At 44.2% G+C, this 25658-nt stretch overlaps 1 protein-coding gene across 1 annotated transcript in view; it reads right to left on the reverse strand.

Moving 5' to 3' along the window:
• Nucleotides 1–25658, reverse strand: part of CCPG1 (cell cycle progression 1) — an 80873-nt gene that overhangs the window by 28969 nt on the left and 26246 nt on the right. The window contains 3 exon segments of the mRNA XM_073618759.1: nt 9171–9435; nt 20040–20119; nt 20207–20318. Coding sequence (XP_073474860.1) covers nt 9171–9435; nt 20040–20119; nt 20207–20318 — 457 coding nt within the window.

The raw sequence follows: 25658 nt of genomic DNA on the forward strand, positions 1-25658 counted from the left end.
CTGAAGAGCCAACTACAGGATAAAAATAGCGGGTTGAAGGATAAGCTCACATATTCCTTCATCCATGCAAATGATGTGGTTGCAGGGATCTCTTCTGCTGCGTTAATGTATTCTGACAGAGGGGACTCCCCCTGTCAGAATACACAGATCTGTGCTGCAGCCATTGGCAGGACTGGTCTAATGACTGGCTTCTGTTGAACAGAGAGGGGTACACATATAATGAAATTCAGCCGTACGTGTATAGCCAGCTTAACTCTCCACCAATCAAATTAATTTCACCAAGGGTTATGAGGATATGATCCCAGGGCCGTCTTTACTATTGATTGGGCCCTGGGCAAAAAAAATTCTTGGGCCCCCCATGCAAATTGTCTCTCCGCCCCAACATTCGAAAAAACAAAACAAACACATAAACGTATGTATTGCATTGTATTCTACTTGTACTGTCTGCCCTCATGTTGTAAAGCGCTGCACAAACTGTTGGCGCTATATAAATCCTGTATAATAATAATAATGATGGGGGAAGAGATAGAGAAGTCCAGGATGATGGGTGGGGGGGAGATATGGGAGTCCAGGATGATTGGGGGGGGAGAGGGGGGAGTTCAAGATAATGGGGGAAGGGGGGAGATAGGAGTCCAGGATGACACACGGGGATTGGGGGGTGTACTTTGAGGTGTTTGTATCATACAGGGCACAGAAAAAAATCAGAACAAGGGGCAGTACTTGCATATCCTCCTCCCTCCCGCAAAGTAACTATCTATTGGTCACCTCTGCACATCACTTTGCTTACCTCTGCTTCCTCATCCACAGCTCACTTCTGTATTCCCTGTCTATCTCTGCCCCCCCCCCCCCATACACAGCTCACCTCTGTACCCCTCTATCCACAGCTCACCTCTGTACCCCTCTATCCACAGCTCACCTCTGTACCCCCTGTCTACCTCTCCCCCCCCCCCATCCACAGCTCACTTCTGTATCCCCCATCCACCTCTGTACCCCCCCCCCCATGTCCACCTCTATATCTTTCCATCCACCTTTGTACCCCCCATCCACCTCTGTGTTCAGCTCTGTACCCCCATCCACGTTCACTTCTTTATCTTTCCGTCCACCTCTGTACCCCCCCCCCATGTCCACCTTTGTACCCCCTATCCACCTCTGTAGTACCCCCCATCCATGTTCACCTCTGTACCCCCCCACCGCCTCTGTTCACCTCCATACCCCCATGTCCATCTCTGTACCCCCCATGTCCATCTCTGTACCCCCCATGTCCATCTCTGTACCCCCCCCATGTCCACCTCTGTACCCCCCCCATGTCCACCTCTGTACCCCCCCCCATGTCCACCTCTGTACCTACCATGTCTTCTCACTTCTGTACCCCCCATGTCCACCTCTGTACCCCCCATGTCCATCTCTGTACCCCCCATGTCCATCTCTGTACCCCCCATGTCCATCTCTGTACCCCTTCCACCTCTGTACCCCCCATGTCCACCTCTGTACCCCCCATGTCCACCTCTGTACCCCCCATGTCCATCCCTGTACCCCCCCATGTCCACCCCTGTACCCCCCATGTCCACCTCTGTACCCCCCATGTCCACCTCTGTACCCCCCATGTCCATCTCTGTACCCCCCATGTCCACCTCTGTACCCCCCATGTCCATCTCTGTACCCCCCATGTCCACCTCTGTACCCTCCCCATGTCCACCTCTGTACCCCCCATGTCCACCTCTCTACCCCCCATGTCCATGTCCACCTCTGCACCCCCCCATGTCCACCCCTGTACCCCCCCATGTCCATCTCTGTACCCCCCATGTCCATCTCTGTACCCCCATGTCCATCTCTGTACCCCCCCATGTCCACCTCTGTACCCCCCATGTCCACCCCTGTACCCCCCCATGTCCATCTCTGTACCCCCCATGTCCACCTCTGTACCCCCCCCCCCTATGTCCACCTCTGTACCTACCATGTCTTCTCACTTCTGTACCCCCCCCCCCCCATGTCCACCTCTGTACCCCCCCCCATGTCCACCTCTGTACCCCCCCCCCCCCATGTCCACCTCTGTACCTACCATGTCTTCTCACTTCTGTACCCCCCATGTCCACCTCTGTACCCCCCCTCATGTCCACCTCTGTACCCCCCCCCCATGTCCACCTCTGTACCTACCATGTCTTCTCACTTCTGTACCCCCCATGTCCACCTCTGTACCCCCCATGTCCACCTCTGTACCCCCCCCCATGTCCACCTCTGTACCTACCATGTCTTCTCACTTCTGTACCCCCCATGTCCACCTCTGTACCAGCAATTCTCTGCAGTCTGAACAAATGAATCCTCTTCCCCTTCTCTTCACCTTGTTCTTTCTTACCTGATCACACGGCGGAACACAGTCCCAGCCTATCAGACCCAGCACACAGCCAGAAAACTTCACTCGGCTGTGTGCTACACAGGTCTGCCAGGCGGGGGTGGGGGCGGGAGGAACACAGAGCGCCGCTCTCGCTCTGTCATTGACTAGGGTCCGCAGCTCCTGACAGAGGGAGAAGCGGGACGAGCGGGCTCAAACACATGAAGCCCGCAGCTGTCCCGCTCTCCTGTATAATGAATGTAGCCGCTTGGGAGAGCAGGGGGGATCGGCTCCCCCCGCTACTCCGCAAAAACTGCGGGCAGCGCAGGGCTTAAGTGGCAGCTGCTTTGGGCCCCACAGCAATGACAGGGCCCAGGGCAGCTGCCCCTTTTGCCCTGCGTTAAAGACGGCCCTGTATGATCCAGTAAACTCGTATAACATGTAAGGTTCCAATACATATCCCCCATTATAGTGCACATCTTATACATTTTTAGTAAGCAACCAAATATTCTAAATATTAATACTATTAGTAGTAATATCAAGATTGATTTCTCACTATTAACAGCAAGACCCTCACCCTGTTGATGTTTAAATTCTCTTGGTATTCTGTGTCTGTTCAGTTATAACAGTATTAATACAACATATCATAGAAACATAGAAAAGAAATGGCAGAAAAAGACCAAAGTAGTCCATCACCCATATTTTTTTTTCGTTAACTTTTTTTGTCCGAGTATAGATCTATGTTTGTCCCAAGCATGTTTGAAGTCATTTACTGTTGATTGTCTCACTACCTCTGTTGGAAGTTTATTATAAGCACCAACTATCCTTTCAGTAAAATAATACTTTCTAAGATTGGTTTTGAACTTTCCTCCAGTTAGTTTGAGGTCGTGTCCCGTGTTCTTGATTTTGTTTTTTATATTGAAATACTGACCTCCTGAACCTTATTCATCCACTTGATGCAATGGTTTCAATCATGTCTCCCCTTTTTCTGCAGCCAGAACTGCATACGCCGCACACTGCATTAAATTGGTCTGCATGGCTGAAGACAAGCAGACTAAGGACATGGATTACTAGAACCATGTCCTGTGGTCTGATGAGACCAAGATGAACTTATTTGGTTCAGATGGTGTCAAGCGTGTGTGGCGGCAATCAGGTGAGGAGTAAAAAGACAAGTGTGTCTTGCCTACAGTCAAGCATGGTGGTGGGAGTGTCATGGTCTGGGGCTGCATGAGTGCTGCCAGCACTGGGGAGCTACAGTTCATTGAGGAAACCATGAATGCCAACATGTACTGTGAAAAATTGAAGCAGAGCATGATCCCCCTCCCTTCGGAGACTGGGCCGCAGGACAGTATTCCAACATAACGACCCCAAACATACCTCCAAGACTTGCTAAAGAAGCTGAGGGTAAAGGTGATGGACTGGCCAAGCATGTCTCCAGGCCTAAACCCTATTGAGCATCTGTGGGGCATCCTTAAACGGAAGGTGGAGGAGCGCAAGGTCTCCAACATCCCCCAGCTCCGTGATGTCATCATGGAGGAGTGGAAGAGGACAACCTGTGAAGCTCTGGTAAACTCCATGCCCAAGAGGGTTAAGGCAGTGCTGGAAAATAATGGTGGCCACACAAAATATTGACACTTTGGACCCAATTTGGACATTTTCACTTAGGGGTGCACTCACTTTTCTTGGCAGAGGTTTAGACATTAATGGCTGTGTGTTGAGTTTTTTGAGGGGACAGCAAATTTACACTGTTATACAAGCTGTACACTCACTACTTTACATTGTAGCAAAGTGTCATTTATTCAGTGTTGTCTGATAAAATAAAATAGTTACAAAAATGTGACTATTTCATCCTGTCATTGATTTTGACAGGCTGTTGGCAGCAGGTTGTGCACTGCACTTGTGATTCCCAGGCAAATAACTATGCTCAAATGTACATTGTACAGCCCTCTTGTGACCATATGCATTTACCCTTATAAAATACCAGCCTGGTACACTATGCAGCATGTGGAGTAAAATAACTGAAAGACTGTCCATATAGACTGGCATTTGCATTCTCCAAGTTAATAACAGCCAATATAACCGCATTTGTGAGAATTGAAAGAGCTGTGGGCATTTCTGAGACTTGAGGGGCATTTGTGGAAGGTGAGAGAGCTGGGGGCATTTGTGAGAGCTGGGGGAAGCATTTGAGAGAGGTGAGATAGCTGAGGGGTATTTTTGAGGGATGGGGGCCATTTGCGAGAGCTGGGGAGGGGGGGGATTTGAGAGAGAGCTGGGGGGGCATTTGTGAGAGATGATAGAGCTGGGGGGCATTTGTGAGAGACGATAGAGCTGGGGGGCATTTGTGAGAGATGATAGAGCTGGGGGGCATTTGTGAGAGATGATAGAGCTGGGGGGCATTTGTGAGAGATGATAGAGCTGGGGGGGGGCATTTGTGAGAGATGATAGAGCTGGGGGGGGGGCATTTGTGAGAGATGAGAGAGCTGGGGGGCATTTGCAATCATGGCATACCTGTGTATGATATGTGCATACCCCTGTATGATCTGAATGAAATATATAATAATTTATGAGGGCGTTTAGGGGCGGGGAACTGGTGGTGAGTAACTTAAGGCCTGGCGAGTTGCTCAGGACTTGAAATTTTAAGCCCTGATATAAAATATAGGCTGAAAAAACAAAGAATAGGGAGCAAGAATTGCTTCCACAGAGATTACAGTCAATTAGTGCAGGGTAAGTTAAATAAACACAAATATTCAAATGTATTTATTCAAAAGACAAAACATAGATGGTTATATAGTATAATTTATATATATTTTAAACTGCTCATCATGAGCTGCTATATTTTGGTTAAAGCTGATGTCCAGATTTACTTTCACTTTAAATGGTTAATTTGGCCCAAACAATTTATTTTCATTAACATATGCACCGACTGTATGTAGCCCCAACTACATACAGTATACAGCACTGTGCTCCGGGTGTGTGACAAGACCTTCGTCAGAGACTGTGATGTCATCGGCCCGCCTCTTCGACAGTTTATACAACGGGCCCAGTGGGTGCACGTTAGTGAAGGAAATAGTTTGTTTGGGCCAGCTTGGCTCAAATGAACTATTTAAAGTGAAAGTAAACCTGGGCATCAAGTTTGAATATCCAATGTCATGCATTCCAGTCTCCTCTCTGTACCAGGCAAACACACACAGTCTACTTTCATGTCCTGTCCACATCTTATTTACTGATTACCTTTAGGTTGACAGGCCACATTATATTAAATACCAATTGAGCAAACAAGGCTGCTGTGTAGAAGCTGCACTTGAACATATCACAAGATGTTTTAAACAAGTTCCTTGTTAACATGCACCAGCGATTAAAAAGATAACTTTACTTGTTACAATTTTGTGTTAGCAGTTTTTCAGCATTTTACATGAGTTTCATACTATTAGAATATTCTTTAGCAAATAACATGCTTTTGTTCACCAAGCCATGCCCTCACATAATAGGCCTCTTACTCACTGCTCCACCGGACACCATTTGTAAAGAACACAAAACATAATTTGGAAGAAAGAAAAAGGAAGGAAGGAAGAACGTTAGACCGTTAATGAGCAGAGTGAAACAAAATGACCTAATGCATCCTACTATGGAATAAAGAATCTGCTTTGGTCTGAAATTTACTTTAGTGTAAGGATCTTTTTTTTTTTGCTTCAGATTTATTTATTTTTTTTATTCCCTAGTTTAAGATTTGCAAATCAGAAATCAGCTGTAGAGAGGACTGCTGCTCTGTGTGTGGAAGTAGCAGTCACTCTAAAGCAGTCTGACATGTCCCCTGTTAAATAGGATGCTCCTTTTATGACTGCCTAGCTCTATTTCAGGCTTAGCAGACAGGGTGATTGCTGCAGTGACCCCAGCATCCATGCAGAGATTAGTGGTTCTCTCTGCAGCTAAATGCTGTGGGGAAACCAGGCTGATTAGATCCTAAAAAAGCTCCTCTAGCACCATAAATCAACTGTAGGATATTCATCATTTATTGTTTGGCTGCACCCTGCGATGGTTTATGTACTTTGAAGGGAAACCTCAGTTGGGTTATCAATAACATGGGGGTTGATTTACTAAAATTGGAGAGTGCAAAATCTGCATAGAAACCAATCAGATTCAATTTTTTTTTTTGTCAAAGCTTAAACCACTTGCCCTCTGGAAGATTTACCCTTCATGACCAGGCCATTTTTTTGTGATACGGCACTGCGTTACTTTAACTGACAATTGCATGGTCACGTGATGCGGTATCCAAATAAAATGTATGTCTTTTTTTTCCCCAAAAATAAAGCTCTCTTTTGGTGGCATTTGATCACCTCTGCGGTATTTATTTTTTGCGCTATAAACAAAAAAAAAAAAAAAACAATTTTGAAAAAAAATAAAACAATATTTTTCACTTTCTGCTATAAAACATATCCAATAAAAATAAAATTGAAAAAAAAAAATCTAATTTCTTCATAAAATTTAGGCCAACATGTATTCTGCTACAAAAAATCCCAAATAAGCGTATATTGATTGGTTTGCACAAAAGTTATAGTGTCTAGAAACTATGGGATATTTTTATTAATTTGTATTAGTAATGGCGGCAATCAGCAACTTATAGCAGGACTGCGATATTGCAGCAGACAAAATTGGACACTGACACTTTTTGTAGACCAGTGACACTAATACAGTGATCAGTGCTAAAAAAAATATGCACGGTCACTGTACTGACACTGGATGGGGGAGAGGTTAACATCAGGGGCAATCGAAGGGTTAAATGTGTTCCTAGCCAGTGCTTGTGTATTGTGGGGGGAGTTGTTTTTACTAAGGGAAGGCAAAGATCCGTGTCCCTGCTTTACAAGAACACAGGATCAATGCCTTCCCTCCCTCACAGAACAGCAATCTGCCCTGTTTACATAGGCAGATAGCCATTCTGCCAGTGTACTGAATAATCAGCGGATGCCGGCGGACATCAAGTCTGCAGTGCCCACCACTGGGCTCTCACTGTGTGTGATCACAGCAAGAGCGCAACGCCGGTGGTGCGCCCCAGAAGTGTCAGATCATGTACTAGGTACGTGATCTGGCACAGAGCAGCCGCCCTGCCCAGAATGTGTACGGTGGGTGGTCCCTGCAAGTGGTTAATTGAACAAGCTGAAGTTAGAAGCCGACTGGCTACCATGCACAGCTGTATCAGATTTTCCAGTTTTAGGAAATCTGCCCATAGTGTGACTGACGTTCTATTTGGTAATTTACAGTGGATATAAAATATCTACACACCCCTGTTAAAATGTCAGGTTTCTGTGATGTAACAAATGAGACAAAGATAAATCATTTTAGAACTTTTTCCACCTGAAGTGTGCACAACCTCTTATAACTGGGGATGTAGCTGTGTTCAGAATTAAGCAATCACATTCAAACTTAAAGTGCATCTGATTAACCCCCAAAATAAAAGTTCAGCTGTTCTAGTAGGTCTTTCTTGACATTTTCTTAGTCGCATCCTTCAGAAAAAGCCATTGTCCGCAGAGAGCTTCCAAACCATCAGAGATATCTCATTGTTAAAATGTATCAGTCAGGAGAAGGGTACAAAAGAATTTCCAAGGCATTAGATATACCATGGAACACAATGAAGACAGACAGTCATCATCAAGTGGAGAAAATATGGCACAACAGTGATATTACCAAGAACTGGACGTCCCTCCAAAATTGATGAAAAGACGAGAAGAAAACTGGTCAGGGAAGCTGCCAAGAGGCCTACAGCAACATTAAAGGTGCTGCAGGAATATCTGGCAAGTACTGGCTTTGTGGTACATGTGACAACAATCTCCCATATTCTTCATATGTCTTGGCTATGGAGTAGAGTGGCAAGATGGAAGCCTTTTCTTACGAAGAGAAACATACAAGCCTGGCTACATTTTGCAAAAACACGTCTGAAGTCTCCCAAAAGCATGTGGGAAAATGTGTTATGGTCTGATGAAACCAAGGTTGAACTTTTTGGCCATAATTACAAAATATATGTTTGGTGGAAAAACAACACTGCACATCACCAAAAGAATACCATACCCACAGTGAAGCATGGTGGTGGCAGCATCATGCTTTGAGACAGTTTTTCTTCAGCTGGAACATGGGCCTTAGTCAAGATAGGGAATTATGAACAGTTCCAAATACCATTCAATATTGGCATAAAACCTTCAGGCTTCTGCTAGAGGGCTGAACATGAAGAGGAACTTCATCTTTCAGCATGACAACGACCCAAAGCATACATCTAAAACAACAAAGGAATGGCTTCGCCAGAAGAAGATTCAAGTTTTGAAATGTCCTAGACCTGAATCCAATTGAAAATGTGTGGGGCGATCTGAAGAGGGCTGTGCACAGGAGATGCCCTCGCAATCTGACAGATTTGGAGTGTTTTTGCAAAGAGTGGGCAAATATTGCCAAATCAAGATGTGCCAAGCTGATAGACTCATACCCAAAAAGACTAAGTGCTGTAATAAAATCAAAAGGTGCTTCAACAAAGTCTTAGTATAAGGATGTGCACACTTATGCAACCATATTATTTTATTTTTACTTCCCTCCAGCTAAAAGATTTCAGTTTGGTGTTCAACTGAGTTGTACAGTTTATATGTCACATTAAAGGTGAAAAAAAGTTCTGAAATTATTTATCTTTGTCTCATTTTTTACATCACAGAAACCTGACATTTTAACAGGGGTGTGTAGACTTTTTATATCCACTGTAGATTTACTAACATTGGGACAAGGCTACCCATCTATTACTGGTACAGTGAAAGGTTCAGCTATGTTAATACTCTATAAAGCACAAATTACCTTTAATGCAGAATCTTACCAGTTTCTGGCTGGCTGAATGTGTACTGACTACTTGAGGAAAAGCTCATGTTAAGATCATTGATTTCAGCGGCATCCTCTGGAATTTCTTCTTCCTCTTCTTCTCCTTGAGTTCCAGCTTCATCTGTCTTGGGAGGATCCAAAGTGACAATGTCCGAGTCATCACTGACGGCCTCGCAGTGACCATCAACCGAGATACCTTCCTTATTGTCACATTCTGCATTTATAGGTGAGTTATCAGATACTGCACCTGAAGAGGATAGACCCTTACAAAAGTGAGAGAAAAATACAATTACATTACAAAGTACAAGCTATTTGTTTATCCTTTAAAATGACTAGGGTACATTTACAGGAACAATACATTATAGGGGAAGTGCAGTACATAAAGCAGGGGTAGGGAACCTTGGCACCCCGGCTGTGGTGACATTACAAGTCCTACCATTCCTCTGGCTCTGGGAGTCATGCTTGTGGCCTGCAACACCACACAAGACTTTTAGTTCCATAACAGATAGTGTGCCAAGGTTGCTAACCCTTGGCATAAAGTCTCAACCTAAAATGCAAATGGACAACATATCTCCAGTTAACCACTTGACCCCCAAGTCTTTTCTGGCACTTTTTACTTACATGTAAAAATCTGTATTTTTAGCTAGAAAATTACTCAGAACCCCAAAACATTAAAATATATAATATATATATATAAACACACATATACAGTATCTCACAAAAGTGAGTACAGCCCTCACATTTTTGTAAATATTTTATTCTTTTATCTTTTCATTTAACAACACTGAAGAAATTATTGAGCGTACAGCTTATATAAGGGCTCTTTCACATGTGTGCAACGTTCAGATCCGCCCGTCAGTGAATCTGAATGGTCGCTCCATACATCTCTATGGAGCGACGGATGTCAGCGGTGACATGTCCGCTGACATCCGATCCGCCCCGCTCCGCAAAATCCAGACAGATGGAAAACCTATTTTCTGTCCATCTGGTGGGTCAGATGAAAACGGACAGGCAGTTTGCAATCATCCGATCCCCCAATAGAGGAGAGCGGAGATCTGACAGGTCCGTCCCTGCAGACTTGTCATCCGCCGGCTCAGCAGGGATCAACGGAGAGATCCCTGCTGAGCAAGCGGATGTCTTAATACAGATCCGGACATGTGAAAGGGGCCTAACAGTGTCAATTTGCTGTCTCCTCAAAATATCTCAACAGACAGCCATTAATGTCTAAACTGCTGGCAACAAAAGTGAGTACACACCTAAGTGAAAATGTATAAATTTGGCCAAAAGTGTCAATATTTTGTGTGGTCACTATTATTTTCCACCACTGCCTTAACCCTCTTGGGCATGGAGTTCACCAGAGCTTCACAGGTTTGCCACTGGAGTCCTCTTTCACTCCTCCATGATGACATCACAGAGCTGGTGGATGTTAGAGACCTTGCGCTCCTCCACCTTCCGTTTGAGGATGCCCCACAGATGCTCAATAGGGTTTAGGTCTGGAGACATGCTTGGCCAGTCCATCACTTTTACCCTCAGCTTCTTTAGCAAGGCAGTGGTCATCTTGGAGGTGTGTTTGGGGTCATTATGTTGGAATACTAACCTGCGGCCCAGTCTCTGAAGGGAGGGGATCATGCACTCCTTCAGTATGTCACAGTACATGTTGGCATTCATGGTTCCCTCAATGAACTGTAGCTCCCCAGTGCCGGCAGCACTCATGCAGCTCCAGACCATGACACTCCTACCACCATGCTTGACTGTAGGCAAGACAGACTTGGTCTTTATTCTCCTCACCTGGTTGCCGCCACACGCGCTTGACACCATCTGAACCAAATAAGTTTATCTTGGTCTCATCAGACCACAGGACATGGTTCCAGTAATCCATGTCCTTAGTCTGCTTGTCTTCAGCAAAGTGTTTGCGGGCTGTCTTGTGCATCATCCTTCCTTCTGGGACAACAGCCATGCAGACCAATTTGATGCAGTGTGTGACATATGGTCTGAGAACTGACAGGCTGACCCCCCACCCCTTCAACCTCTGCAGCAATGCTGGCAGAACTCATACTTCTATTTCCCAAAGACAACCTCTGGATATGACGCTGAGCACGTGCATGCAACTTCTTTGATTGACCACGGCGAGGACTGTTCTTAGTGGAACCTGTCCTGTTAAACCACTGTATGGTCTTGGCCACCATGCTGCAGCTCAGTTTCAGGGTCTTGGCAATCTTCTTATAGCCTAGGCCATCTTTATGTAGAGCAACAATTCTTTTTTTCAGATCCTCAGAGAGTTCTTTGGCATAAGGTGCCATGTTGAACTTTCAGTGACCAGTATGAAAGAGAGAGAGAGAGTAATAAACACCAAAATTTAACACACCTGCTCCTCATTCACCCCTGAGACCTTCTAATGAGTCACATGACACTAGCGAGGGAAAATAGCTAAGTGGGCCCAATTTGGACAATGTCACTTAGGAGTGTACCCACTTTTGCTTCCAGTGGTTTAGACATTAATGGCTGTATGTAGAGTTATTTTGAGGGCTGTACACTCACTACTTTACATTGTAGCAAAGTGTAATTTCTTCAGTGTTGTCACATGAAAAGATATAATAAAATATGAGGGGTGTACTCACTTTTGTGCGATACTGTGTGTATATATATATATATATATATATATATATATATATATATATATATATACACACACATACACACACACATATACACATACACATATATATATATATACACATACATACATATACACACACACACACACACAGTTTATTTATTTATATTTTTTTAAGACAGAGGACCTAGAGAATAAATTGGTGGGTATTGCAATTTTTTTATGTCACGCGGCATTTGTGCAGCGGTTATTCAAAATGCAATTTTTTGGGGGAAAAAAAATAAAATTTTAAAAAATAAATTTAATGCACAAAAAAACCCACCATATAATACCCAATCGTTTGGTAAACGTAAAAGATGATGTTACGCCGCGTAGATACCAAACATGTCACGCTTTAAAACTGCGCATGCCTGTACGACTACGTAAATTTTACTATCCATAGGCAACGCTTTAAAAGCGTTTACAAGTTACCACTTTAGAGTTACACAGGAGGTCTGGTGCTAGAATTACTGTCCATGATCTGACATTAGCAGTGATACCTCACATGTGTGGGATGAGCGTTGTTTGCGTGCATGTAGGAACAATGCGTGCGTCCGCCTTTGCACACGAGCATAGGGGGAGCTTTAAAACAATTTTTTTTAAATTATTTTGACACTGTCAGTCAGGAAGTGGTTAAAAGAGAGAACAGCCTTATTCCAAAATAGATTAAATTCATTATTTTCCTCATAATTCTACAAATACCCTATAATGACACTGTGAAAGAAGTTAGTTTGAAATCTTTGCAAATATATAAAAAAAATAAACTATCACACGTACATAAGAATTCACTGCCTTTGCTCAATACTTTGTTGAAGCACCTTTGGCACCAATTACAGCCTCAAGTCTTTTTGAGTATGATGCTACAAGCTTGGCACACCTATTTTTGAGCAGTTTCTCCCATTCTTAACAGGACCTCTCAAGCTCCATTAGGTTGGATGGGGAGCGTCGGTGCACGGACATTTTCAGATCTCTCCAGAGATGTTCAATCGGGTTAAAGTTTGGGCTCTGGCTGGGCCACTCAAAGACATTCACAGGAGTTGCCCTGTAGCCACTTCTTTGTTATCTTGCTTAGGGTCATTGTCTTGTTGGAAGTTGAACCTTTGTCCCCATCTGAGGTCCAGATCGCTCTGGAGCAGGTTTTCATCAAGGAAGTCTCTGTACATTGCTGCATTCATCTTTCCCTCAATCCCAACTAGTCTCCCAGTTCCTACCACTAAAAAGCACCCCCACAGAATGATGCTGCCACCACCATGCTTCACTGTAAGGATGGTATTGGCCAGGTGATGAGTGGTGCCTGGTTTCCTCCAGACATGAGGCTTGCCATTCAGGCCAAAGAGTTCTATCTTTGTTTTATCAGACCAGAGAACTCTCTTGGTCTGAGAGTCCTTCAGGTGCCTTTTGGCAAACTCCAGATGGGTTGTCATGTGCCTTTTACTAAGGAGGGACTTCCAGATGGCCACTCTACCATACAGGCCTGATTGGTGGAATGCTGCATAGATGGCTGTTCTTCTGGAAGTTTCTCCTTTCTCCACAGAGAAATGCTGGAGCTCTGTCAGAGTGACCATCTGGTTCTTGGTCACCTCCCTAACTAAGGCCCTTCTCCCCTGATCCCTCAGTTTGGCCAGGCAGTCCGCTCTAGGAAGAGTCCTGGTTCCAAACTTTTTCCATTTACAGATGATGGAGGCCACTGTGCTCATTGGAACCTTCAATGCTGCAAATATTTTCTTGTACCCTTCCCCAGATCTGTGCCTCGATACAATCCAGTCTCGGAGGTCTACAGACAACTCATTGGACTTCATGGCTTGCTTTGTGCTCCAACATGCACTGTAAACTGTAGGACCTTATATAGGCAGGTTTGTGCCTTTCCAAAACATGTCCAATCAACTGAATTTACCACAGGTGGACTCCAATCAAGTTGTAAAAACATCTCAAGGATGATCAGTGGAAAGAGGATGCACCTGAGCTCAATTTTGAGAGTGTCATGACAAAGGCTGTGAATATTTATGTACATGGGACTTTTTTGTTTTTTATTTTTAACAATTTTGCAAAGATTTCAAACAACCTTCTTTCACGTTGTCATTATGTGGGTATTGCTTGTTGAATTTTGAGGAAAATAATTACATTTAATCCATTTTGGAATAAGGCCGTATACATAACAAAGTGTGGAAAATGTGAAGCGCTGTAAATACTTTCCGGATGCTCTGTATATATGCATATGATTGGAACGTTAGATTGTAAGGTCATTGAGAGCAGGAAATGAAGCAAATTAATGCTATGTAATGTGCTACGTACATTTATGGTTCTATATAAAATACCTATAATAAATAAAGAGGAGCATAAAATAAGCCAAGTTGGATGAATAAATATAAAACATGCAAAGTTTGAGCTTAAGCAGCACAAAAATGGTAAATTCAGGCTGACTATTTTAGTAATATACAAGATGCTGATTACATTTAACAATAGATTTCTTTATTGCTAGCATTTTTTATTAGGATAATGTACTTATTTTTTATAACTGTTGATAAACCCAGCTATTTCCATTGAGTCACTCTCTCCAAGTTAGTGGACTGGGAGGGAACTATCCAAATCACACCTCTCCAACACAGCACAATGAAGTGTTATATTTTTCTGCAAGGCAAATAACTTAGTGCACTGTGTACATGCATTATGCAACATCTCAGGCTATCTTTAGTCATTTCAAGGCTATCATGAAGTGATTAACCTAGTTAATGTAGAAAAACACATAGTACGAACATATGGCAGGCTTAGCAGAGAAGCAAACATGTGCGTCGTGGCTGGAGGGCAGTGACAGATGTTTCCAAAGATTTCTCAGTAGGACAGATATGGGTTAACAACTCCATCCAGAAGTTAAACACTGGTGGTGAGTGGAGATGTAAAAGCAATGGTAAATTCTCAGCTTTACTTTCTAAAGCTGGCCATAGACGGTTCAAACCATGCATGGGCAGGTTGATTGTACCCAAGTTGAAATTGATCAACTTGGGTACAACCAGCCTCTTTGATTTTTCATGCAATTATTGCTAGTGGCTATAGCTGCTAGCAATAACCCCTGAGTGTTCTCCTGGCCGGGAGGCATTCCTGCACCAACACTGACCGTGTTGATGGGGGAATCTAGCGATTTTATTTCCTGCAACCCATGGTTGCAGAAAAAAAATGAAAAATAAAAATAAAAAAAATAAAATAAAAATCGCTCCATCTAGGACTGGCTAAAGAATGTACTGCTTTCTATATTGCCACATTATACATACAAAGCTTCCTTCAGTCCCACACCCAGCCCTTGATATTAGATCCACCGATATGTTTTCAGACATGTGCGGAGTTGAAACTTATCATGGGAGCAGATCACCCCTGCTCATACTTGTATCTTGCATACTTACAATAATCTGTAGGCCCCTTTCACACGGAGGAGCTTCTAAACTGCCAATAAAACACTGAGTGCTTTTGTAGAGCTTTTCAGGCACTTTTGAAGAGCTTTCCATTCACTTTAATGGAGAGGGACACTTTTTTCACCGCCCTGCCAGCGCACTGCCCTAGTGTGAAAGCATTCATTGATTTTAATGGAAATAGGTTTTCGTGAGCTTTTCAGGCGCTTTTTTTTAGCTTGAAAACACATCAGTGTGAAAGGGGTCATAGTGTTAGCTACAGAAACCCTCCAGCACCAGAATTTTCTTTCACATTTCAAGTTCGAACATTACTAGCCGATAGTTATCAATGGATCTAAAGACAAAGGCTGGGTTCACACTATTGCAAATCGGACGCGGTTTTCACTGCATCCAATTTGCACGGCAGGAGATTGTGACCGTGGGTACCTGTTTTTGACAGGTATCTGTCCCCACTTTTGTCGGACCTCGCTGCCGCCAAGGTACATCAGAAGGTCGGCTCCCTCTACCTTCCCCAGGCCATTCACAAAGTACAGCGCGTGCGCAGTAGAGAATCGTCTGGGAAGCCACAAAGCTTCACTGCTGGTTTCCCCTACTGGTTATGGTGGCGGAAGCACCCGAGAGCCGATGGAAACGTCGGCTGAGGTGCAGACATCGCTGGATTCCAGGACAGGTAAGTGTCCTCATATTAAAAAAAAGTCAGCAGCTACAGTATGTGTAGCTGCTGACTTTTAAATTTTCCGTGGGAGGACTGGAGCACCGCTTTAAATTTAAAGGCAGTATACACTCAGGGACGAATGCTTGTAATGGAAGCAGTCTGTGTCTGGCTATTCGTCCCTGGGCCCATACTAACCTGAACAGAAGTACCACTAGTTGCATTGTCCAGCAGCTGTCAGGCTTTCCTAATTTGACAGGCTGCCAGCAGTTGGACTGGATGGTGCATCTGTGCCCACCGCTCATACCTAAATGCTTTGGACTGGGGTTAATTGCCCAGTGTGCATGGAGTAGTGTGAAAGTCCATGTCATTTTCTCACATGTGTATCTCTGTATATGCTTTTGGAAAGAACTCCAGCCTCTCGTCACATGACACTATGTAACTTCCCTATGTGTGTAAGATAATGCAAAGGCTGGCAATATCTAGTATGTATACTAACCTTGCTTAAAAAACTGGTTTTACATGGCAGGGATCAAGGGGATTTCAGTTAGTTTAGTGTCAGGAGCAATTCTCAGAGGCAACTAAGCTGTGTCCCCTGAATGCATGAACGTTACTTTCAATTTAGACTATGAACCTGTAGTACTAATGGTGGGGGGACCCTGACAAAACTAGGTTTCAATTTTAATATTTAACTGTGAAATGTAAGGCCTCATTCACAAATGCAGAGGTTACTTAGAACACTCTGGAAAGCGTTCCACCACAGCACTGTGCCACAACCATGTGCATTTGAAGCAGTTGTGGCACAGTCCCATTCACGTGAATGGGGTGCGTTTGATGTATAAAATTTGCCACTTTGTGATGGTGGCTATGTATACAGACCTCTCCGCCAGCAATATTGACTTGCCCTGGGGCAGTTCTAAGGTGGATCAACCCTTGGCTGCCCATGTGATCGAGGAGTGAGCTGTATGTTTTTCTGAAATGATCACAGTATTTCATGTACAGAGTCCATATGCTGGTGTTTACAAGCAAGCCTTTCTCCATTAACATATATGCGAATTGAATGCATTTTGAACAGCATCCAATTCGCTTGACATGTGAACCAAACCAGATTTCTATGGAGCTGGTTCACATAAAGGCAGTGCAGTGGCAGTGCGAATTCGCTGCAAAATTAAAAGAGTCCTGTGTGTTTTCTGAGCACTGCAGTGCTATTCAGATGCGAATACCAGGCTCACTGCCTTCTATGGGAAGATATCTGAATCGCACATCTCATCAGTTTTGAACACAAATTCAATGAGAAAAAACAAAACCAAAAAAAAACCAACAGGCCATACTAGGCCATTATCCGAGCCAGGGAGGGGGCGAGCGAACGCGCCCCCCCCCCCCCCCCAAACTATACCAGGCCACATGGGGGGGGGGGGGGGGGGGATGCTTTAGGAGACTGGGGCTTCTTCCCCACCCTGGCCGGTGGTTGTGGGGATCTGCAGGCAGAGGGCTTATCAGAATGTGAATGAGTATGGAGTACTCATTCACCAAAAAAAAAAAAAAAGTGTCAAAAAAGAAATAAGAACACAGAGACAGTTTTTGACAATTCCTTTATTAAAAAAAACAAAAACAATGTCCCCCGATGTAGATCCATCCTTAAATCGCGATGAACGCCACCGACTCAGAAAAAAATAAATAAATAAATAGCTCCGTACTCATCGCTGGCTTCTGCCATCTGACATTTCATTTTTTTTTTCACAATCAAAATCTTTATTAAAAGTTGAAGGTTAACAATTGTACAGTTATAAATTATCATATGTAGCATTGCATTTTTGAGTTCACTTACGATATAAACATGTACAAAGACATTTCCTAACCGCTTCAATACAGGACTCCCTTCCTGCCCAGGACAATTTTCATCTTTCAGCGCTGTCACACTTTGAATGACAATTGTGCAGTCATGCAATGTTGTACCCAAATTAATTTTTGTAATCACTTTTTTCCCCACAAATAGAGCTTTCTTTTGGTGTGTTTTTTTTTTTTGAAAAAGAAAAAATAAGGACCAAAAATGTTGAAAAAAAAAAAAAGTTCAGTTTCTGTCAGTAACTTTTGTAAATGAGAAATTTTTCACCTTCACTGATGTGCGCTGATGAGGAGGCACTAATATGCCGCACTGATTGGTGTCACTGATAATCCTGTATAGTCTCCCCTGCGAGGAGATGCTGCTGATTGTCAGTGTGAGGCGAGGAGAGCTGATAAACGGCACTCCTTGTTTACATGTGATTGGCTGTGATTGGACACAGCCGATCACATGGCTAAAGAGCCGTGTCATCTGGACTATGCCGAGATTGGGGTCGTGTCCCTAGCGGGAGGGAGCAGTGGAACTGGGGCGACGTCATATGGACTATGCCGAGATTGGGGTCGTGTCCCTAGCGGGAGGGAGCAGTTGCACTGGGGCAACATCATATGACGTTGTCCCAGAACGAGAAGGGATCCAGCTGTCATTTTAATATATACGGTGGGAAGGAGGTAGTTAAGGAGCGGGGCCACCCCCTTGTGACATCGACGGGTGCATGCTGGGTCGATGACATCACAGGGAGGAACCAGCGTCGGGTGCGGAGCTTTTTTCGGGTCAGTGGCAGCATTCTTCGTGATTGCCACTTGCTAGGCTGCATGCTCCGATAAGGTCATCCATTGTTAAGGACATGGCCGCTGGCTTCCCAACAACCAGTTACTATTAAAGATGCTGGTGGCCGTCGGCTTCGACAATTTGCACCTGAACTGTATTTAAATTTTCAGCTGAACAGCTGCTCTAGAAAATCGCATTGAAAATGGAGAGGAAATTTGCACTGGACACGTGTGTACCTAGCCTAATATTAACCACTTGCCAACCGGCTCACGTCAATATACGTCGGCAGAATGGCTCTGCTGGACGAAACCCCATATGTGTACGTTGTCCCCTTTAAGAGCCACCATCGGCGCCGGCTACCCGCGATCGCAGGCACGAGAGCCAGCAAGGAGATTTGTGTGCATAAGCACACAAATCCCTGTTCTGTCAGGCTAGAGGAGACATATCGTTTGTTCCTACTAAGTAGGAACAGTGATATACGTCTCCTCCCCCAGTCAGTCCTATCCCCATGCAGTTAGAAACACTAACTAAGGAATAAGGATGAGCTCAGGCGTTTTCGCAACTCGCACCTGCAGAGCCCGCCAGGAAGTCGGCACTGCACAGTGCTAATCACAGGCAGTGTGACATTTCTCGATCTCTGCAGCCGTGGATCGGGAAAATGTCTCACTGCCTGTGATTAGCGCTGTGCAGTGCCGACTCCCTGGCGGGCTCTGCACATGTGGGTTGCGAACATGCCTGAGCTCATCCTTACTAGGGAACACAGTTAACCCCTTGATCACCCCCTAGTGTTAACCCCTTCCCTACCAGTGACATTTACACAGTAATCTGTGCATTTTTATAGCTCTGATCGCTGTATAAATGTCAATGGTCCCAAAAATGTGTCAAAAGCGTCCGATCTGTCCGCCGCAATGTCGCAGTACCGCTAAAAATCGCAGATCACTGCCATAAATCTTTCCCACAATTTGTAGACGCTATAACTTTTGTGCCGACCAATCAATATACGCTTATTGCGATGTTTGTTTACCAAAAATTTGTAGAAGAATATATATATTGGCCAAAACTGATGAAAAAATTAGTTTTTTAAAAACATTTTTTGGGGATATTATAGCAAAAAAGTAAAAAAAAAAAAAAAAAATAGTTTTTTTTTTTAAAAAATCTTCACTTTTTGTTTATAGCGCAAAAAATAAAAACCGCAGAGGTTATTAAAATTACCACCAAAAGAAAGTTCTATTTGTGGGAAAAATGGACGCGAATTTCATTTGGGTATAGCATTGCATGACTGTGCAATTGTCAATTAAAGCGACGCAGTGCCAAAATGTAAAAAGTGCTCTGGTCAGGAAGGGGGTAAAATCTTCCAGGTCTGAACCCTTGTGTTCCCAATTCTTAAAAAAACCCCATGTATATTATAAATACCATATACATGCTGGAACTATACTGAGATTTACCATACGCTGGTCGATAAAATCACCTGGCACCATTACAGGCTTGGGAACAGTCTCGTATTGAAGAGATATAGCAACATCCCATATTTCTTTACAACACATGCCTACCTCAGCAATCAGCAAATGTTCTTCTGTAGCAGATTGTAAATTCTCTACAGCAGACAAGGAATCCTCATTGATACATGCATCTATAAATGATTAAACAAGAGACAATTGGTGCATGGACTTTAAATGACTTTACTCGATTTACACTTCTTTTAACATTCTTCATTTACCTGGTGCCTCTGGTGGGGAATCCGGCTGCAAATCTTCGACAAATGGCATACTGTTTTCTGAAGGAAGGTCGGCTTCTCCAGTTTCTGAGTGCAGTGTCTCAATATCTGAACCCTAAAGAAAAAAAAAAAAAAAAAAAAAAATTATATATATATATATATATATATATATATATATATATATATATATATATATATATATATATATATATATATATATATATATATATATAAGGAAACATCCATATTATAAGAAACAAACAGTATAGAAAAGATTTATGTACAACTTTTCAATGTGACACAGAGGGGGTTATTTACTAAAGGCAAATCCACTTTGCACTGCAAGTGCAGTCGCTGTAAATCTGAGGAGTAGATTTAAAATGAGGGGAAGCTCTGCTGATTTTATCATCCAATCATGTACAAGCAAAAATGCTGTTTTTAGTCTTCCTTGCATGTCCCCATCGGATCTACAGCGAATGCACTTGTAGTGCAAAGTGGATTTGCCTTTAGTAAATAACCCCCAGAGTCTGAAAGGAGGTTACTGCTACGATAATCTGTTTTTAGAAAAAACGCTGTTCTCTGGGAATCCTTTGTCATGTATTATATGTTTATTTGTAAAAAGAAAAGAGTTTATACAAGTAGTATGAACAGGTGTATATCATTAGCCTAAAAACTCACAAACCCAAAAACTAAATAACCCAACACAATTACAGTTGTGCACAAAAGTTTGCATACCCTAGCAGAAAGCATGACATTTTGGCACTAATATGGAAAATATGACCGATCATGCCAAAAAAAAAATGTCTTATTTAAGGATAGTGTTATGAAGCCATTTATTATCATCATTACATAGTTGTTTGGCTTCTTTTTTTAAATAATAATAATTAAGCCACAAAAAAGGCCTGGTGAGGCATGTCAAGGTGTTGGGTGTATTGTAAAATCAGTTTTTTTTCTGTCATTGGCACAGTAAAGGCTTCTTTCTGGCAACTTGACCATGCAGCTCATTTTTGCTCAAGTATCATCGTATTTTGCTCCTTGAGCCTGGGTTCACACTCAGAGAACACACCTGCATCACAGGTGCTGATCACATGCATGTCTGAGTAATGCAAGTTCAGCCATACAGTTGTATGGCTGAACTCGCATTGGATTCGCCAGGGACGATCCTGGCCGGGGTGCACCGCACCCCAACGCTGTCATTTCTTTTCAGAAGAGGGGCGCCGAGCTAGAATCGCCGGCCTCTTGGCCGGCGTCTAGCTGTGGAGCAGAGTGACGTCACTCAGGGACGCCGCGGCCGCCCCAGCATTCAGAGCGCGCCGCGGCCGCCCCAGCATTCCTTGCATGCCGCCTCCGCGGCTAGTAAAGAAGCTGGGAGGTCCGCCCACCTCAGCCATCTTCAGACAGCGTGAGCGTGGCTAAGAAGAGGGAGCGGAGCCGGAGCGGCTGCAGCGGACTTGTGCTGGCTGGTCTGAAGAAGAGAGAAGAGAAGAGGAACAGGAAGAAATCCTCCCGGAGAGAGCAGATCTGCGGCTGCCTACCTCCCTGTCCCTGCACTGTCTGCACCAGGCGTCCAGGCCGGTCAAGGAAGTTGGAAGTAAGTAGTCTGTGCTGCCCAAACACAGCTACTGTTGTGCCCACAGCCCATCAAAAGCTGCCACTCTGCCCATCTGACACAGCCACTGTTGTGCCCATCTGACACAGCCACTGTTGTGCCCATCTGACACAGCCACTGTTGTGCCCATCTGACACAGCCACTGTGCCCCACCTAAAAGCAGCCACTGTGCCCCACCTAAAAGCAGCCACTGTGCCCATTAAAAGCAGCCACTGTGCCCATCAAACGTAGCCACTGTGCCCATCAAACGCAGCCAGTCTTTGACTATCTCTTGTACTATTCATGCAGTCTCTGACCATCTCTTGTACTAGGTTTGCAGTCTCTGTCCATCTCTTGTATCATGTCTGCAGCCTCTGACCATCTCTTGTATCATGTCTGCAGCCTCTGACCATCTCTTGTATCATGTCTGCAGCCTCTGACCATCTCTTGTATCATGTCTGCAGCCTCTGACCATCTCTTGTATCATGTCTGCAGCCTCTGACCATCTCTTGTATCATGTCTGCAGCCTCTGACCATCTCTTGTATCATGTCTGCAGCCTCTGACCATCTCTTGTATCATGTCTGCAGCCTCTGACCATCTCTTGTATCATGTCTGCAGCCTCTGACCATCTCTTGTATCATGTCTGCAGCCTCTGACCATCTCTTGTATCATGTCTGCAGCCTCTGACCATCTCTTGTATCATGTCTGCAGCCTCTGACCATCTCTTGTATCATGTCTGCAGCCTCTGACCATCTCTTGTATCATGTCTGCAGCCTCTGACCATCTCTTGTATCATGTCTGCAGCCTCTGACCATCTCTTGTATCATGTCTGCAGCCTCTGACCATCTCTTGTATCATGTCTGCAGCCTCTGACCATCTCTTGTATCATGTCTGCAGCCTCTGACCATCTCTTGTATCATGTCTGCAGCCTCTGACCATCTCTTGTATCATGTCTGCAGCCTCTGACCATCTCTTGTATCATGTCTGCAGCCTCTGACCATCTCTTGTATCATGTCTGCAGCCTCTGACCATCTCTTGTATCATGTCTGCAGCCTCTGACCATCTCTTGTATCATGTCTGCAGCCTCTGACCATCTCTTGTATCATGTCTGCAGCCTCTGACCATCTCTTGTATCATGTCTGCAGCCTCTGACCATCTCTTGTATCATGTCTGCAGCCTCTGACCATCTCTTGTATCATGTCTGCAGCCTCTGACCATCTCTTGTATCATGTCTGCAGCCTCTGACCATCTCTTGTATCATGTCTGCAGCCTCTGACCATCTCTTGTATCATGTCTGCAGCCTCTGACCATCTCTTGTATCATGTCTGCAGCCTCTGACCATCTCTTGTATCATGTCTGCAGCCTCTGACCATCTCTTGTATCATGTCTGCAGCCTCTGACCATCTCTTGTATCATGTCTGCAGCCTCTGACCATCTCTTGTATCATGTCTGCAGCCTCTGACCATCTCTTGTATCATGTCTGCAGCCTCTGACCATCTCTTGTATCATGTCTGCAGCCTCTGACCATCTCTTGTATCATGTCTGCAGCCTCTGACCATCTCTTGTATCATGTCTGCAGCCTCTGACCATCTCTTGTATCATGTCTGCAGCCTCTGACCATCTCTTGTATCATGTCTGCAGCCTCTGACCATCTCTTGTATCATGTCTGCAGCCTCTGACCATCTCTTGTATCATGTCTGCAGCCTCTGACCATCTCTTGTATCATGTCTGCAGCCTCTGACCATCTCTTGTATCATGTCTGCAGTCTCTGACCATCTCTTGTATCATGTCTGCAGTCTCTGACCATCTCTTGTATCATGTCTGCAGTCTCTGACCATCTCTTGTATCATGTCTGCAGTCTCTGACCATCTCTTGTATCATGTCTGCAGTCTCTGACCATCTCTTGTATCATGTCTGCAGTCTCTGACCATCTCTTGTATCATGTCTGCAGTCTCTGACCATCTCTTGTATCATGTCTGCAGTCTCTGACCATCTCTTGTATCATGTCTGCAGTCTCTGACCATCTCTTGTATCATGTCTGCAGTCTCTGACCATCTCTTGTATCATGTCTGCAGTCTCTGACCATCTCTTGTATCATGTCTGCAGTCTCTGACCATCTCTTGTATCATGTCTGCAGTCTCTGACCATCTCTTGTATCATGTCTGCAGTCTCTGACCATCTCTTGTATCATGTCTGCAGTCTCTGACCATCTCTTGTATCATGTCTGCAGTCTCTGACCATCTCTTGTATCATGTCTGCAGTCTCTGACCATCTCTTGTATCATGTCTGCAGTCTCTGACCATCTCTTGTATCATGTCTGCAGTCTCTGACCATCTCTTGTATCATGTCTGCAGTCTCTGACCATCTCTTGTATCATGTCTGCAGTCTCTGACCATCTCTTGTATCATGTCTGCAGTCTCTGACCATCTCTTGTATCATGTCTGCAGTCTCTGACCATCTCTTGTATCATGTCTGCAGTCTCTGACCATCTCTTGTATCATGTCTGCAGTCTCTGACCATCTCTTGTATCATGTCTGCAGTCTCTGACCATCTCTTGTATCATGTCTGCAGTCTCTGACCATCTCTTGTATCATGTCTGCAGTCTCTGACCATCTCTTGTATCATGTCTGCAGTCTCTGACCATCTCTTGTATCATGTCTGCAGTCTCTGACCATCTCTTGTATCATGTCTGCAGTCTCTGACCATCTCTTGTATCATGTCTGCAGTCTCTGACCATCTCTTGTATCATGTCTGCAGTCTCTGACCATCTCTTGTATCATGTCTGCAGTCTCTGACCATCTCTTGTATCATGTCTGCAGTCTCTGACCATCTCTTGTATCATGTCTGCAGTCTCTGACCATCTCTTGTATCATGTCTGCAGTCTCTGACCATCTCTTGTATCATGTCTGCAGTCTCTGACCATCTCTTGTATCATGTCTGCAGTCTCTGACCATCTCTTGTATCATGTCTGCAGTCTCTGACCATCTCTTGTATCATGTCTGCAGTCTCTGACCATCTCTTGTATCATGTCTGCAGTCTCTGACCATCTCTTGTATCATGTCTGCAGTCTCTGACCATCTCTTGTATCATGTCTGCAGTCTCTGACCATCTCTTGTATCATGTCTGCAGTCTCTGACCATCTCTTGTATCATGTCTGCAGTCTCTGACCATCTCTTGTATCATGTCTGCAGTCTCTGACCATCTCTTGTATCATGTCTGCAGTCTCTGACCATCTCTTGTATCATGTCTGCAGTCTCTGACCATCTCTTGTATCATGTCTGCAGTCTCTGACCATCTCTTGTATCATGTCTGCAGTCTCTGACCATCTCTTGTATCATGTCTGCAGTCTCTGACCATCTCTTGTATCATGTCTGCAGTCTCTGACCATCTCTTGTATCATGTCTGCAGTCTCTGACCATCTCTTGTATCATGTCTGCAGTCTCTGACCATCTCTTGTATTATGTCTGCAGTCTCTGACCATCTCTTGTATTATGTCTGCAGTCTCTGACCATCTCTTGTATTATGTCTGCAGTCTCTGACCATCTCTTGTATCATAACTGCAGCCTCTGACCATCTTCTGTAGCATGTTTGCAGTCTCTGACCATTTCTTGTATCATGTCTGTAGTCTCTGACCATCTTATGTATCATGTCTGCAGTCTCTGACCATCTCTTGTACTATGTCTGCAGTCTCTGACCATCCCCTGTAGTATTTTTGCAGTCTCTAACTATCTTGTTCTCTTTATTGTTAAGAAATCATGGGAGGATCCCAGGTTAACAAAGACTCCTTAGGGGAGCACATCTGTGTTTGAGTCGTTGCCATAGAAACATTTGCAAAGGGGAGGAGTTAGTAAGATGACCACGCCCCC

Source organism: Aquarana catesbeiana, linkage group LG03, assembly GCF_042186555.1.
Source record: "Aquarana catesbeiana isolate 2022-GZ linkage group LG03, ASM4218655v1, whole genome shotgun sequence".
Classification (NCBI taxonomy): domain Eukaryota; kingdom Metazoa; phylum Chordata; class Amphibia; order Anura; family Ranidae; genus Aquarana; species Aquarana catesbeiana.